The following is an 18,485-nucleotide window of genomic DNA, read 5'->3' as shown; positions in this document are numbered from 1 at the left end:
GACTAGTGACAAAGACTTTTCTGGGTGGACAATCATACTCATCAATGAGTGATTGTGATCGCTGGTATTTGTCATATTCCTATTTTGCTCTCCTGCCTTGACTCTGCCCTTGATTTTCTACATCTAACCGAGATGGATCTCTCATACACCATCAAAGGCCTTACTACTTCCCTAACTATGTAGCTAGCTAAAACACCAATCTCCGCATAGTTCAGGTGCAGAACATTCTAATGCTACAGACTGCATTTTTCCTTACCTTAGTTCCTGCACACATCTCTCTCACACCAGTCTTTGATCCACACACCTCACATTGCCATTCTCTAATTTTATTTACCCTATCAATTTTGAAGTGGCACAGGTAAAAATGCAGGGATAATTACCTTTGAGGTTCTGCTTTCTAGTTTAGCACCTAGTTTCTCATTTCTCACAGCAGAACTTCTTTTCTTGTTCTACCTGTCTTGTTGATACCGATGTTGACCACTGAATTCTCCCTTTCCCATTGCAAGTTCTCCAGATTACAGCAGATATCTCAGCCCTGGCACCAGATAGATGACATAACTAACTGGATGCAAACAGTAGGGGAAAAGAAAATCTCCAAGATGGTGGTGGTGTAGGACTCCGGAGTAGCACGCCCACTCTGTTTGTTTCTTTCCTTTCTTCCTCTCTCTTTTCACATTTTTTTTCTTTTTCTTTTCACTTCCTGTCCCCAGGTGCATTGATGATGTCCAGGGTGAAAGCCAGTGCGGACTCCCAACCTTGAATTCTCAGCCTCAGAATGGACTTGAACTCCCAACCCCAGCATGGACTCAAATCCCCAACCTCAGCATGGATTCGACTCCCAGCCTCAGCATGGTGTCAAACTCCTGGCCTCAGCATGGTCTCAACTCCCGGCCTGAGCATGGACTCAACTTCTCGCCTTGGCATGAAACCCAGCCCTGGTGTGGTCTGGTTTGGAAGAACTGTTATTTCAACCCGTTATTTTTCTAGTTTTTTAATTTATTGCTGGAATTTTTATTTTACTTTTCTAATTTTTTCCCCTCAGAATTTGTCCTCAAGAATCTGTACTTAGGTACCTAAGTTGGCACCTTGTAAGTGGCGAATTGTAAACTTTTCACTTTTCAACCAATTTAACATAACTAATGGAGCTTATAGAATGGCTGATATCCACTTGCTAAAATTGACGTTCGCAGGAACCCATTCTCTGCAAAAATATTTTTTAATGTCTTGTGCCTTTTCTAAATTACCCAGAAGAATGGGTAATAATTCTCCATGGCAACTAATCAGAGTTGATTTGCCAAAAACATTAGCATCCTTTTCCTCCTACAGTGTTTCTACAGTAATGTAGAAATACAGTTTTGATTGTACTGCATTGAAACTGTTTGATATTTGGCATTCTTGCATTTATCCTGATTATTGTAAGATGAAAATCTCTGGCAATATGTTTTCATTTCAGCAATTACAGTATCAGGATAGAAACAAATTTTAAAATTCACAAACCTTTGTGCCAGGAATTCCAGGTAAGCCATTTTTCCCACTTGCACCTTGATGCCCCTATAATGTAAACAGATGTTACTGCAATTGTTTTATTGGGAACACTTTACACACTTTACGTTTTAATATCAAGTCTAAAGTAAGTTAAACTTACAGGAAATCCACGTAATCCAGGAAAACCATGAGAACCTTTGTCACCTTTTGAACCCTTGCACAAAAAATGGTATAAAAATTAGATTTTAAATATTTAATTTTACATTTTTAAAGCAATACATCGAATTTTTATTTACAAAGTTTTGAATGATTTCACATGTACCTTTTCACCCTTAAAACCATGTAGGCCTGGTTCCCCTTTTAAACCTTTAGAACCCTGAAATGCAAATAACATATGTGGTATTCAAACAAAAAAAATTCATAATGAAATAACAGTTCTTGACAGGAAGATTATAATGTCACTCAACAAGATGAGTTCCTTTAATGAACTTAATTAAATATGTTTCTTAGGGTTTGCAGCGTATTTTTGGTTTGAAAGGAAAGCTTCTATTTCACTCTGGTTAACCATGTACTTCCATGTAGAATTCCAAAGATTTAAATGTTTTTAACTATAACAGTTGGCCATCATTAATAAACAGAACATAATTCTCAAAAGACCATAAGACTTAAACATACAGGAGCAGAAATAGGCCATTCAGCCCATCAAGTCTGCTCTGGTATTCAATCAAGTCTGTTTCTCAGTCCCATTTTCCTGCATTCTCCCACAGTGCTTGATCCCCTTATTTCTGTTTGAAATACACTCAATGAATTGGTCTCCACAGCTTGCTGTGGCAATGAATTCCACAGATTAGCCACCCTCTATCTGAAGATATTCCTTTTCATCTCAGTTTTAAATTGCTGTTCCTTCACTCTGTGGATATGCCCTTGGGACGCAGTCTCTTCAATTAGTAGAAACAACTTCTTCCTGACCATTCTACCCAGGCCTCTTGGTTTCCTGTTAGTTTCAATCAGACTCCCCCCTCATCCTCCCACATGATGAGCTCTTCATTCCTGGGATCATACTTGCAAACCTCCTTTGGACCCCTACCAATGCCAGCACATCCTTCCTTCAATATGGGCCCAAAGACTGCTCACAATATTCCAAATAAGGTCTGACCAGAGCCTTATAAAGCCTCAGCAGTACATCTTTGCTCTTGTATTCTAGCTCTCTTGAAGTGAATGCTAATGTTGCATTTGCCTTCCTAAATGCCAACTGAACCTGCATGCTAACTTTAAGAGAACCCTGAACTCAGACTCTCAAGTCCTTTTGTCCTTCAGATTTCAGAAGCCTTTCTCCATTTAGAAAATATTCTTCCTACCAAAGTGCATAACTTCACACTTGCCCCATTGTATTCTGCCACTTCTTTGCCCACTGTCCTTACCTGCCAAGTCCTTCTACAGCATCCTCACTTCCTCAATACTACCTGCCCCTCCACCTATCTTTGTGTCATCTGGAAAGTTAGCAACAATGCTCTCAGTTCCTTCATCCAGACCATTAATGCATAACATGAACAGTTGTGGCCCCATTACTTACCACAGGTCCTGGTGGTCCAGGTGGTCCTTGAAATCCTGGAAGACCTTGTTCACCCTGGCACAATTAAAAGATGATTTTACAATTTAAATTATGCTTTTAATTAAATCACTCAAGCAAACTGAAATATCTCTTAATTTGGATTTTAGTACATTTCACACACCATAATCTATATGGTAGAAAGGATTTACACCAGGGGCCAAATTTTGACATCCTAATGCAGTTACATCCTAATAGTGAATTAGACAAGTTTTTGAAACACATGAGGGTAGAGGGCTTGTAAGCCAAGGGGAGTGTCTATTCAGGAGTTGGGAATCTTTTGACAGCTATGTTTAAAAGTTGTTGACAACTTCTTGTTTTATAAACAAATCGACTGTAGGCAGTGAGCTTGCCACGTGTGGGCTTCTCACATTCTGCCATTTGCCAGCATCTAATATGTGTGGTAGGATAATGTTTGAAATCACACTTGTGTCAATTTTGCCTTTAGATTGATTTTGTCATGGAATGTTGGTGACTGCTTCTGTAAATGATCATACACTGCACCCCATGATTTAGCTGGCCCATTGTTTTTGTTTAACTATTGTTATTGCTGTTGTGGAGTCAAAAGTTTGAAGATGTTGCTGTCCTGCAACAATGACTTTGAACACTTGCCCATTACCTGATAGTGCATCAATGGTATGTTCTTTAGTTTTATCTGAATATTTATCAGTATTTTGATTAGTGTACAAGTTATTACCCATGGGAGAGAGAATTTGATACTCATTAGCACGGAGGATCTTTTAATTAAATTCTTTATTAGCCACCCTGTCTGAAAATATTCCTTCTCATCTCAATTCTAAATTGCTGTTCCTTCACTCTGTGGATGTGCCCTTGGGGCTTACTCTCTTCTACTAGTAGAAACAACTTCTTCCTGACCATTCTATCCAGGCCTCTCAGTTTCATGTAAGTTTCCATCAGACTCCCTCCCTCATCCTTCTAAACTCAACTGCTCTCACATGATAAGCTCTTCATTCCTGGTTCGTCTGATTGGTTGAGCTGCAGAGAATTAAAAGATTTATGTAGCAGGGCAGCAAAAAAAGAAACAGCCAGAACCTGCAAACAGAAAGTATCTACCTCTCCTCTTTTCTTACTCATTCTGTACAGGAAAAGGATAGATTAATCATGAAAGCTTAAAATTTTTTTAAAATTCTGAAACAAGACCCAACTCCACTTGATCAATTATTTAATCAAAAAACAACTGTCATGTTACAAATATCAGTATATTGTATTTGTTAAAATAAAAAGGATTGCGTGAAATATGGCTTTCCATCCTGTTGCCTAGACTTTTAATCTTCAGTATTTTGTTTATCCTGAGTAGATTCTTTTTCTATTTGAAGTACACATGTTAAACTGCTTGCCTTTTTTTGTCTTCACGGTGACTGAATATATATGTAGTTAAGGGTTTTGAAAGGGTATACTTTAAGTTGCACGATAGTAAATTAGAAACCAATTCATTTCTCCATTTTTTAAAAGTGTGTTATAAAAATAAAGATATCTTTTTTTGCTGACAAAACCTGATGAGAATTGCTTTTGTCTTGAACAGCAGTCAGACAAATGGGTCATTTTGTGGCCTCATTGGGTTGTATATATTTGCAGATTTTGGGCGGCTTGTGGAACAGTGAGGCACAATTATTGGCGCACTCTTCCTAGTTAGCCATGTCAAAAAGTACAATTACAGTTATTCATACTAGGGCTAGAACAAGAATGTTACTTGGCATGATGTCACAGGGATAGCGTCACCTAGCTCTCAAAAGTTACATGTTTGCCTGGCCATAGATACCTGCAATATTATAACTAGTATGAGAAGGATATGGGCAGCATATTTTGGAGGCTGTCAGTCTAGGAATACAATCGATCAGTTAAGGTGAATGGTAACAAAGACATGGATGAGGGGAGTCAAGTGATGTTTTGGAGAAAGAAATAGATTAGATTACCTGCAGTGTGAAAACAGGCCCTTCAGCCCAACAATCCACACCAACCCTCCGAAGAGCAACCCACTCTCCTACATTTACCCCTGACTAATCCACAGGGAGAATGTGCCAACTCCACACAGACACAGCCTGAGGTGGGAATTGAAATCAGGTCCCTGGCGCTGTGAGGCAGCAGTGCTAACCACTGAGCCACCATGCTGCCCTCTGCATGGTTAGTAGTTCAGTGGTTAGCACTGCTGCCTCACAGCACCAGGGTCCCACGTTCGATTCCAGCCTTGGGTGACTGTGTGGAGTTTGCACATTCTCCCGTGTCTGCGTGGGTTTCCTCTGGGTGTTCCGGTTTCTTCTTATAGTTCAAAGATGTGCAGGTTAGGTAAATTAGCCCAAATTAGCAAAATTGCCCATAGTGTTAGGTGCACTAGTCAGAGGGAAATTGGACTGGGCGGGTTACTCTTCGGACGGTTGGTGTGGACTTGCTGGGCCGAAGGGCCTGTTTCCACACCGTAGGGAATTTTTAAAAAAATTGGTGGTTTTAATGATGGTGTGAACATATGTTCGGAAGTTGATCTTGGGATCAAATATGATGCAAAGATTATAAATAGCCTTATTCAAACTCAAATGGCTGCCAGAGAGAGAGATGATTTGGTAGGTGAACTAGAGAGTTTTAGCCAGGACTGAAGAGAATTGCCTTCCTCATCCCATTATTAAATTGGAAGAAGACACACGTCTAGTACTGGATTTTAGATAAGCAGCTTGATAATTTAGTAAAAATTGGAGGAGTTGAAAGAGGTGATGTTGAGATTGAGGTGCATGTTGTGAAACAATACATATGCAATTGAATGTGTTTTTAGATGAGAATCATCATGATGAAACAGGGGGAGGGGAAATGGGGCACACCAGAGCTAATTATGTAGGAATAGGATGAGAGCAAAGCATAGCAGTTCTCATCATCTTGCAATTTGGAGGCTTGCTATAAATCCATAGGACATAGGAACAGAATTAGGCCATTCAGTTAGCTAAGTCTACTCTGCTATTTGATCATGACTGACATATTTTTCAATTCCTTCTCTTGCCTTCTCCCCAGAACCATTGATCACCGAATCAATCAAGAATTTATCTATCTATGTTTTAAATGCACTCAATAATTTGGCTGCCAAAGCCTGCAGCAGCAATGAGTTCCACAGATTAACCACCCTCTGACTGAAGAAATTCATCATTTCAGTTCTAAAGGGCCATCCCTTCACTCTGAGGGTGTGCCCTTGGGTCCTAGTCTCTCCTGCTAGTGGAAACAGCTTTTCCATGTCCACTCCATTCAGGCCTCTCAATATTATATAAGTTTCAATCAGATACCCCCTCATCGTTTCAAACTCTGTCGAGTACAGACCCAGAGTCCTTAACTGCTCCTCGTATGACAAGCTCTTCATCCCTAGGATCATTCTTGTAATCCTCCTCTGGACCCCTTCCAATGCTAGCACATCCTTCCTTACATATAAAGCCCGAAACTGATCACAATATTCCAAATATTTTCTGACCAAAGCCTTAGACAGCCTCAGCAGTACATTTCTGCTCTTGCATTCTAGCCTTCTTAAAATGAATGCTAATTTAGCATTTGATTTCTTAACTACCAAATGAATCTACATGTTAACTTTAAGAAAATCCTGAACCAGCACTCCCAAGTCCCTGTGTGCTTCATATTTTCAAAGCCTTTCTCCATTTAGAAAATAGTCTTATTCTCTATTCTTTGTCTTAGTGGATAACATTGTTACCTTTGAGTCTAAAAAGTGTGTTCAAATCCTATTCCAGTGTTTAAGCATATAATCTATGATAACACAACAAAGGGTAGATGAGACATTAAACTGAAGTTCTTAAAAACTACTGGACTTGAAATGTCTCTCTCCACAGATGCTGCCAATCTGCTGAGATTCTGCAGCATTCTTTGTGTTTGTTTCAGATTTTTAACATAGGCAGTGCTTTGTCTTTATTAAATTGATAGTTCTGTTATAGCATATTGATGCAAAATATCTCACAACACTACTTTGAAGGAAATAAGTTGAGTTCTTCCCTATGTCCCAGCCCATATTATCTCTCAATGAACATTACAATAACTGATTATCTGAACTACTGTCTCATTGCTAAGCAAAAAATAGTTACCGTGCTACATAGATAGTTAGGACCTGAAAGGGTTAACTGATATCATGTGATAGGCTCTATTGATCAGGATTTGAAGTACTATTTCTGGGAGGAGTTAACCAGTGTTGTTAGAGTTCTGTGCTTCTCAATTTTGTGTGAAAATATAGAAATGTGAATATACTCTTAGGTTGAGCCTAATGTCTCACAAGAGAATATCATTTATCTCGGATGTAATGAACCTATTTACTGTTCATCAAGATTGAGCCTATCTCCTGCATAAGGTGATGTGTGAGCATCCTTCCCCACCTGGTATCGATAGCTTAGACTAACACCAGCAGGAAGAACTATCTATCCAAGAAACCGCAGATAGTTCAGGTGGACAACAGGGGAAGTGATGGCCTAGTGGTAGATCCATGCTAATATTTGGGGACATAGGTTTTAATCTCACCATGGCTGATGGTGAAATTTTAATTCATTCAATCCACCTGGAATTTAAAACGGTCGTAATGCTAACCATGAAATCAAAATTCAGGAGTTTCTGAAGTAGGGTCACTAGACTTGAAATGTTAACTCTGCTTTTTTTGCACAGGTGTTGCCAGACCTGCTGAGTTCTTCCAGCAATTTCTGTTTGTGTTTCAGATCTTCAGCATCCATTGTTCTTTGTCTTATTTTAGTGGGTAAAGAAATCTTCTGCTGATTACCAGCTACTGTCTGCCCCAACACAAACATTCCCTTGGTTGATGAATTAGTATTTTACCATGTTGAATACCAATGGAAGGAAACACTGAAGTGGCAAGCGTACAAAATTACTATTGGTTGGGGACTTCAATGTCCACCATCAAGACTGGCTCAGTCATGGTAAGTAACTACCATGACTCCCCAACGATGTCTACAATCCAAAATGTAAATATCAAGTGATGGAATACATCTCAATTGCACAAACTAATGCAAGCTTCAATGACACTCAGGGAGCTCAATATATCCAGAAAAAAACAGCTCACTTGATGGTGACTCATCCAGCACAATGAACTTTAACTTTCTCTACCACTGATGCATAGTGGCAACAGTGTGTACTGCCTACAAAATGCATTGCAATAACTCCATGAGGCTTCTTAGATAGCACCTTCCAAGTCCATGTTCTCTATCACCTAGAAGGACCAAGGCAGCAGATATAATTGGAGTCATAGAGCTTTACAGCAAATAAGCAGGTTCTTCAGCTCAACTTATCCAGGCTGCCTCATTTTCACAACTAAACTTGTCCTATTTGCCTGCGTTTGGTCCATATTCCTCCATACCTAGCATACCCATGTACCTGTCCAAATGTTTCTTAAATGACAGATCTGTATTTACCTCCAGAACTACCTTTGGCAGCCCGTTCCAGACACTCACCAACCTCTGTGTGAAAAAAATGCCCATCTGGACCCTTTTGTATCCCCCTTCTCACATTAAACCTTTTTCTTCTAGTTTTAGACTTCCCTACCATGTGGAAAAGCTATAAGCTAATTACTTTATCTATGCCTCTTATGATTTTATAAAACTTTATAAGGTCACCCATCAGTCTTTTATGCTCCATGGGAAAAGTCCCAGCCTATCTATCCTCTCCTTATAATTCAAACTGTCCAGTCCAGGTAGCATCCGAGTGAACCATTTCTGTACTCTTCCCAGTTTAATAATATCCTTTATATAGTAGGGCGACCAGAACTGGATGAGTACTCCAAATGTGGCCTTACCAATGTCTTGTACAACTACAACAAGACATCATAACTCCTGTATCCAATGCTCTGACTGATGAAACCAAGCATACAGAAAATGTTCTCCACCACCCCTTCTACCTGTGACTCCACTTTAAAGAAGCTATATACCCGTAACCCTAGATCTCTTTGTTCTATAACACTCTTCAGGGCCTACCATTGACTGTGTGAGTCCTGCCTTGGTTTGAGCTATCAAATGCAACTCCTCACATTTATCTAAATTAAACTCCATCTGCCATTCCTTAGTCCACTGGCCCAGTGGACCAAGGTCTCACTGTATACCCAGATAACCTTCTTCATTGTCCACTATATCAACAATCTTGGTGTCATCTGGAAACTTACTAACCTTACCTCCTAAATTCTCATCCAAATCATTTATATAAATAGCAAATGACAGTAGACCCAGCAGTGTGCCATCTGATCCCTGTGGCACAATGCTGGTCACAGGCCTCCAGTTTGAAAAACAACCCTTTACCACCAGTCTCTGTCTTCTACCTTCAAACCAATTTTGTATGTAATTGGCTAGCTCTCCCTGGTGTGGAGCTCTTTATTCCTGATGAAGAGCTTATGCTCAAAACGTTGACTCTCCTGCTTCTCAGATGCTGCCTGAGCAGCTGCACTTTTCTAGCACCACACTTTTTGACTCTGATCTCCAGCATTGGCAGTACTCTCTTTCTCCTAGCTCTCCCTGGATCCCATGAGATTTAACCTAACTTAACAACCACTTGCAAGTTCCCCTCCAAGCCACATATCATCTTGACTCGGAAGTATATCACCATTTCTTCGCAGTCACTAAGTAGAAATCCTGGAACTCCCTTGCTAACAACACCATGGGTATATCAATATGACATGGACTATAGTTCAAGAAGGCAGCTTACCACCACACTTTCATGGGAAACATGGAATGGGCAGTAAATGCTGGCTGAGCCAGTTATGCAAACATCCTACAAATTAATCAAAAATATTAACAGATGGCACCAACAGTGGTCATCTAAAGATAGAGTTAAGTCACAAGAATACAACAGTCACCTTTTCTACTTTACAATGATGAATGCATCATTTTAAAAAAACTTCATCTTGCCTTGCAGTTATGAAAAGCATGTGCAAATGCAAAATAAAAATTTCTACAGGTATATTCAAAGGAAGAGTATGGCTAAAGTAAACATTACTTTCACTAAGCTCTTTCACCTGATGAGACTGGGGAATTAATAGTGGGAGTTCAGAAGACAGAGTTAATCTTATTGAAACTGATAAGATTTTGAGATGTTTGACATATTAGATGCTGGTGAGATGTTTCCTTTTATGAGGAAATCTAAAACAAGTGGCATGGCTTAAAAATAAGGGTCTGCCATTTAAGCTGGAGATGAGAAGGAATTTGTCCTCTCAAATAGATGTTAGTGTTCAGAATTCTGTTTCATAGAGATTGGTGTGTGCTGGGTCATTGAATGTATTCAAGAATGAATTAAATCTTTCATCAAAAAGGGAGTTAAAAGTTATGAAGCCACTAGCAGATCAGACGTTGGAATGACAGAGTCAAGATTAGAGTGGTGCTGCACCTCTATCCACCATGTCCAGGGTCTCCAAGCCCTCTGTTTCTTCCTCTCCCGGTGTCCCCACCAATATCCTTCCACTGACACTCGCATTCGTTTGGCTGAACTGGTCCTCACCCTTAACAATTTCTCCTTCAAATCCTCCCACTTCCTCCAGACGAAAGAAGTAGCCATGGGCACCCGTATGGGCCCCAGATATGCCTGTTGCTTTGTCGGCTATGTGGAACAGTCCACCGTCCATAGTTGCACTGGCACCACTCCCCACCTCTTCCTCCGCTACATTGATGACTGCATCGGCGCCACCTCATGCTCCCACGAGGAGGATGAGCAGTTCATCAACTTCGCCAACACATTCCATCCCGATCTTAAATTCACCTGGACCATCTCTGACACCTCCCTCCCCTTCCTGGACGTCTCCATCTCCATCAATGATGACCAACTCAACACTGACATTTTTTTACAAACCCACCGACTCCCACAGCTACCTGGATTACACCTCTTCCCACCCTACCTCCTGCAAAAATGCTATCCCGTATTCCCAATTCCTCTGCCTCCGCCGTATCTGCTCCAGGAGGACCAGTTCCGCCACAGAACACACTAGATGGTCTCCATCTTTAAAGACCGTAATTTCTCTTCCCACGTGGTTGAAGATGCCCTCCAACACATCTCAGCTAAGTCCCGCACCTCCGCCCTCGAACCCCACCCCTCCAACAGCTACAAGGACAGAACCCCCCGGTCCTCACCTTCCACCCCACCAACCTTCGCATAAACCACATCATCCACTGACATTTCCGCCACCTACAAATGAACCCCACCACCAGGGATGTACTTCCCTCCCCAGCCCTATCTGTTTTCCACAAAGACCATTCCCTCTGTGACTACCTGGTCAGGTCCACGCCCCCCCCCCCAACCTCCATCCAAGGCCCCAAAGGAATCTCCCACATCCATTGAATTTCACCTGCATATCCACAAATGTCATTTATTGTATCCGTTGCTTCCGATGTGGTCTCCTTTACATTGGGGAGACTGACGCCTTCTTGCAGAGTGCTTTAGGGAACATTTCCAGGACACCCGCACCAATCAACCCCACTGTCCCATGGCCGAACATTTCAACTCTCCCTCCCATTCTGCCAAGGACATGCAAGTCCTGGGCCCCCTTCATCACCACTCCCTCACCACCGACGCCTGGAAGAAGAACACTTCATTTTCCATCTCGAAACTCTTCAACCCCAAGGCATCAATGAGGACTTCTCCAGTTTCCTCATTTCCCCTCCCCCCACCTTACCCCAGTTCCAACCTGCCAGCTCAGCACCATGCTCATGACCTGTCCTACCTGCCACTCTTCCTTCCCACCTATCTGCTCCACCCTCCTCTCCGACCTATCACCTTCATCCCCACTCCATCCACCTATTCCACTCTTAGCTACCTTCTCCCCAGCCCCAACCCCCCTCCCATTTATCTTTCAACCCCAGAGGCTCCCTGCCTCATTCCTAATGAAGGGCTTTTGCCCGAAATGTCTATTTTCCTGCTCATTGGATGCTGCCTGACCTGCTGTGCTTTGTCAAACGACTTCAATCTTGACTCTGATCTCCAGCATCTGCAGTCCTCATTTTCGCCATTGGAATGACAGAGCAGATTCAATGGCTACTCCTGTCCTACTTCATGCTACATTTTCTGTTTTGTTAATCTCAGCACCTGCTAGAATATAAGGAGTTGGTGGTAGTAAGCAAAAGAAGGGGTTGATTAGAAAAAAATCCAGATAAGGAAGTTGATTCCATCATATAGATCTGATAGTATTTCAATGAGTTTGATCAGCTGAAAATATAACTGCTAGCATCTTGCCTTGTGGAATGACTGGGTGAGATGGTAGCTCAGTGGTTAGCACTGCTGCCTCACAGTCCCAGGGACCTGGGTTTGATTCCACCTTGGGCAATTGTCTGTGTGGAGCTTGCACATTCTCCGTGTGTCTGCGTGGGTTTCTTCCAGGTGCTCCGGTTTCCTCCCACAGTCCAAAGATGTGTCGATTAGGTGAATTGGCCACCCTAAATTGCCCATAGTGTTCAGGGATGTGTAAGTTCGGTGCATTAGTCAGGAGAAATGTAGACTAATAGGGTAGGGGAATGAGTCTGGGTGGTTACTTTTCAGAGGGTTGGTGTGGACTTGTTGAGCCAAATGGCTTGTTTCCACACTGTAGGGATTCTATAAAAGGTACATTGAAAAGTCATCAATTTAATTAGAATGGATAAAATTCAATTATGTATCATATTTATCACTATAAAATGTGAAACATTTGCTGTACTATTAGCAATTGCTTGCATTTTTCACAACTTCTGCACAACGATTTTGTCATTAAATGATGTATATTTCTTTTTTATATTTCAAGTTCTCCAGATCCACATCAATCATTCCTGGAACATTAAAGCCAACACCTGTTTGGCTAAGCTGTAATCCAAATATTGAATACAGAACAATAAAGAGATTAAACTTGGGAAAAGACTTGGAAAATACAACCAATTTGAAAAAGAGCTTCAAATGCAACTTTATTTAACTATCAAACGGAAACATTTAAAACATGAGCAAATCTGCAACCTTGTTCATGAGGATACAGATTCATCTGGACTGTTTTAAGTAATGGCATGCTTCCAGCAAGAATCCAAGCCAAGAAACTCAAGACTTGACTAAAATTGGGCCTCTCGTCTCTTTGCAATATTATTGGTGAACTGCAAGTACTTGATGCCTTGTCTCAACATTGATTCCAGATCTAGTAAAGCAAGGAAATCTCCTCTTGATGACTAATTATTGCCTTTCTTCCACTTATGGATGAGGATTCTTTGCTGAACACTATTTGGAGGAGGAACTGATGATTGCAAGTACATAGAATGTATTCTGGTTTCAAGATTTCAATGTTCATTGCGATACCACCCCTTACTGAGCTAGCAAGGCCTCTAAGAACGTACATTCCTCATCAAATTTAAATAAGTGGTGAGTCTTGAAATGAGTGAACAAGTGCATTGATTTTGTTCTCATTAATCTACCTGTCACTGATGTAAACACAAATGGTATAGTCAATGTTGAGACTAAGTCCTGTCTTCCCAATATCATGCCATTCAGCCCCTTGAGCCCATTCTGTTACACAACTAGATCACAGTTGATCTGTAACTTCCCCCAATTTACTTGTCTATTTCCATTTCCAAGTATCAATAGATTAAGGGTGGAAGTAACTGGATGTCTATACATCTATGAAATGTTATGTGCCGTCAGTAGCATCAAATTGTTTTAAATTTCAAGCTGTAACTTCATGACCTGCATACACATTACCCCTCTATCACAAATGATCCAAGCTATCAATTCCTTTTCAATGAGGCTTGAAGAAGGACATGGTTGGAATAACACCAGAAGTACTGGAAAATAAGGTACAGGTAGGCCTTCTATAACGCAATGGTTGCGTTCTTGTGCAACCCAACATTATAGAAAAATCACGCTTTAGAAACAGCGCTTAAAGTGTTGGCGATGAAATTGCATTGTAACCAACAAACATTTTAAAAGTTTGCATGTTAGAAACAGCATCCCCAATTCATCAATTGCGTTAACGAAACATGAGTTATAGCAGAATGACCTGTATTGATCTGGTGAAGCAATGTCACATGCACTTTTTTGTTCCATTTAATGAACAGAAGACAGTTTACAATGCCTTAGAGTCAATCAAGTACTTTTGAAGAGTATCCATTGTTGCAGATTTAGAATTGGCCTTTATTGTCACATGCACTCAATGAGTATTGTGAAAAGTTTATACGTCGCCACTTACAGCGTCACCTTAGGTTTAAAAGTACCTAGGTACAGCTCTTCAGTTACAAGGCAGAATTAAAATGCCCAGTGTTGCAGAAATAAAAGTTCAGAACAACAGACCATACTGGTACCTAGCTTCCTGCCATGCCAGGCCCTGGCTCCAGACCATGCCGGGCTTCACCTTGAGGATTATGAGGCCTGCAGATAGCATCAGACTGCCGCACTGGTCTGAGAGGATGCCATGCCAGGAGTCCACTACACCACGCCAGTAGGTCACCACATCACATAACATCACACCAGGAGGATGCTGTGCCGGGCCAGGAGGTCGCCATGCTATGCTGGGAGGCTGCTACAGGAGGTTGCTGCGCCAGGCCACAAATCATCAGAGACTGGGAGTTGCTGGAGGCTGGGAAACATCGTTGGAGGCCAGGAATCGTCAGAGGACAAGACAGAAACAGAGAAAAAAAAACACTAAGAAGAAAAAAGGAGAAGAAAAGAAGAAAAATGGGAAGAGCAGCAGGTGCCTGCAGCATCCTACTCCACCACCATCTTAGGCTGCTTCCCATGTTCCTGCCTCACAAGCAAAGAAGGCCGTTACTTTTCTGATGTTTATTGATGGATGAATATTGAAGAAGACACTAGGAGTAAATATTTCTCTTACTCTTCTTTAAATTAAAATTATGGGATCTTTTATGTCCACATTTGATTTGAAAATAATTAGGAGAGTTGCAATATTTCACTTGAATATTAAGTGTGCTTAAATCCTGGAGCTATAATCAGTGGTGAATGCTATCAATGGAGCCATAGATCACATTACAAAATAATAAAGCCTTTATTTCTGGTTTGGCTTGTATCATGAACCTTATGGTTATCAATCCAACCATTACACAGGAGAAGCAGCATTCTATAGGGAGAGAGAAGTGGTCCTGCAAAAATAAATCAAACCATTGCTCTACAGTTTTGCCATATCCAACCACAAATAATAATGAACAATAAAAGAACCTTTTAAAAATGAAGTCAAAGAGGATAAGGTAGGAAACACTCCTTCAATATTAGAAGTTTGCTGACTACTCCAGAAGAAGAAAAGGAGGATGAAGGGAAGAGACATTCAGAATATTTACACTCTAGGCAGGCTGAAATGAGCTCTTGATCAGATTCCATTTCACATAATGAAACAGCAGATCCCTGACATTCAGCATTTTCTCATATTACCTCACTTTTTGTGACAGAGCCTTACAATATTCTTTTGACCATAATCCTGAAAAATACAGCATTACAGAATAGCTATTTTAGACCACTGTTAACCAAAAGATGTCCAAAATCCCAAATGATACTTCAGTAATCACCACTGTTCAAACCCTTGTTGTCTGTCTTGGAGGTGATCTTGCTTTGCCTAGTACTCTGATGTAGAGTTACCTTAAGGGAGTGTGTTAGCTTGTGCAAGGCTGATTAAAGGCTGAGAATGCCAATGGCCTTGCAGGATGACTTTGTGCATTCCTGAGCCTCCAGAGTATGACTGCAGACTGCAGCACTTTGATAGGGACAGCAACAATCTGGGCTGTATGACAGGAAATAGCAAAAGAGCTAGTGAATTGAGAGTCGTAGAAGCATGAATGCTGTCATTTTGAGAAAGTTGCATGTTCAAGTTCCATAAAGCTACTGGCACTCCCTAAGATCAGATTGCTAGACTACAGTGAGATCCTGCATGATTTTGCGCACTGTCACCTGCAGCTATGCTAGCACAGATTTGAACCTGCATGGATATTACTGGGTTTGAGTCACAATAAGTTGAGATTATTGACTCCATCTAAGTTTGCACTGTAGCATGGTGGTGTAATAGTAGTGCTGGTGGAAAAAATTGGAACAACCATCACTTGACTAGCAATCCAGAAACCGAGGATAATGCTCCATAGTATGGATAATACAGCTGGTAGAATTTCAATTCAATTAAAAATTTTGGAATTGTAAGCTAGTCATCAATTGCCATAAAAACCCATCTGGTTTATTAATGCCCTTTAGAGAAAGAAATCTTCCACCCTTAGTAGGTTTTGCCTATGGATGAATTGAGATTCATTGCAAATGTAATTGACTCTTAACTGCCCTCTAAAATATCCTTGAAAGCCATTCAGTTCAAGGTCAATTAGGGATGGACAACATATGCTGGGGCTTGTGACAATGCCCATATCCCACAAACTGATATGTTTTAAAAACATTCAGCCTTGTCAATCTGAATCTTATGCTTTCTTAGCTAAGTGCCAGTTACGTCCAGTTTTTTTGGAATAGCTTTTGGCTATGAGGCCTACAGGTTTTCTTACCAAGTCTTGCCAGATTCATTTCATCAACTACCTACCCTGCCCAGGTGACCTTCTTATCTGATTCTATCCCCAACTTACCAAGCAATGATTCTGGACCAACTTGTCAGTGCCAGATATCCCAGAATTGACTGACATCCCTGAGGCCAATGTCATCTTTAAAAGGCGTTTGTGCACCTGGACAATCATCATCAGTCTGGACCTGCCCTACACAGTCCCTGACAATTGCACTGGATTTGGCAGATAAGGGATGTTGGTGCCTGGCTTTCCAGGCATTGAATTGGAGGATCAGCTCAATGGAATGTAAAGGCACACCCAGAACCAGGAGACAAGACCTTGATACCAGTCCATGTGAGCTTGCTCTGAAGGTTACTCGCCCTGAGTCAGTGCAGTCTCAGCTATTTAGAGGAATTCAATTTAGGAAGCATGTAAGGGTCATGTCTTTTTATTTGTGTGTGTTTTAGAACTGTGGATTGAAATGAGAAAGAGCTATTTTAAAACCAGTATTTTGAAATATAACTGCATGTTTGGAAAAGCAAGCTACCTGACTCCCATGGTCAGCATCGTAAACAGCTATTGAATAAGTAATTGAACTGCTTTCAGATAAACAGTTCTGTATTCAGATTAAACTTTGGTTGGCCACAATAAGTTGATTGGTCTATGGACTAGTGATCAGTTACTGATGACAAAGTCCTTTTGCTTGGGAAAAATTGTGTTTGGTTGACAGGTCACTGCACAATTTGGAGCTGGGAACGGGATTCAAATGAAAGATTTAATCTGCTCACTGCAGTCAAAACTTACTTTAAACATGAGAAAACAAGTTAATCTTTCCTTCAGCAGTTGCTGTAAGCTGTGACTTTTATTTGACAAATCAGATGTATTTTAGAAATTTGCAAACCAGTGAAAGCATTTGGAAAGGCAAGCAAGAAAGAAGCTCTGATCAGCAAGAACCAACTCAATAGAATTTGTGGTCAAATACCACTGAACTGTTTTATCAGCTTTTCCCCTCTATCCATGTATTTTCCCTGTCTGTATATCTTTGTGTGCACATGTGTGTCCACGCATGTGTGTATTTGTCTATGTGTATTAGGAAGAGTTTATGACGGGATTAGAGTTTTAATTAATTGTAGTCTACACCAACAGTTTATTAACGTTTAACTGTAGCTAGAGTCTAATTGTTGGTAATAAATAGTCACTTTTGTTCATTGATCCATGCTTTCTATCAACCTGGGTCTGAAAATCTGGTAGATTGGTGAATAATGTGTACATATTTTAAAATTTTAACTTTTATGAGGAATTTAGAATATTGGCACTTTATTTTGAGCACACTATCCCAGTGAATCCTGACTTGAAGGTCAATGATTTATTCTACTCCACTACCATAAATGCCACCATACTCTCTCCAGTTCTTCCCACTCAGTTCATCTCTGCTTCTGTACCCACCTCCCAAGAAGGCCTATGCCTATCATTCTCACTATTGCCTGTAATATCTTCTCATGCACCCTAACACTCAACTGGAATAACTCTGCCTGCCTTCTGCACTGCCTACTTATTCACTCAGGACACCTCCTCACCTGCACCAAAAATAACACCTCTGCCACCCACTTTCATCTCCTTCAAATCCTGCTTCACTCTCATTATAGGGGGAAAGCTGCACACAATTGATCTGAAAGAGTCCCATCTGATATTTGACTGAAAATTATGAGGTGAGCTATGCCACTTACTCATAAGGTGTTTAACAAACTATAATCTCACTTAACTGGCAACTCACCTCAATCTCGTCAGATGTAGAAAAGATGCTGTGAGTTGCTCTCAACATCGAAAGAGACCTCATTGAATTCTCATGTTACTCCTCCAAATCATGCCAAACACAACATTGTTCAAGATTACGTCCTTAATTTCTGCTTCTGCTGTCATGGAAGCAGAGACAT

General features: G+C 40.8%; 1 protein-coding gene across 1 annotated transcript in view; it reads right to left on the bottom strand.

Annotated features, from left to right (window-relative positions):
• col21a1 (collagen, type XXI, alpha 1) overlaps positions 1 to 18,485 on the bottom strand; it is a 448,863-nt gene that overhangs the window by 212,682 nt on the left and 217,696 nt on the right. The window contains exons 13-16 of the mRNA XM_072549080.1: positions 3,059 to 3,112; positions 1,808 to 1,861; positions 1,646 to 1,699; positions 1,498 to 1,551 (exon numbers count right to left, since the gene is read on the bottom strand). Coding sequence (XP_072405181.1) covers positions 1,498 to 1,551; positions 1,646 to 1,699; positions 1,808 to 1,861; positions 3,059 to 3,112 — 216 coding nt within the window. The remainder of the gene's footprint in view (positions 1 to 1,497; positions 1,552 to 1,645; positions 1,700 to 1,807; positions 1,862 to 3,058; positions 3,113 to 18,485) is intronic.

Source organism: Chiloscyllium punctatum, chromosome 3 (assembly GCF_047496795.1).
Source record: "Chiloscyllium punctatum isolate Juve2018m chromosome 3, sChiPun1.3, whole genome shotgun sequence".
Classification (NCBI taxonomy): domain Eukaryota; kingdom Metazoa; phylum Chordata; class Chondrichthyes; order Orectolobiformes; family Hemiscylliidae; genus Chiloscyllium; species Chiloscyllium punctatum.
This window is presented reverse-complemented; position numbering and strand designations above follow the sequence as displayed.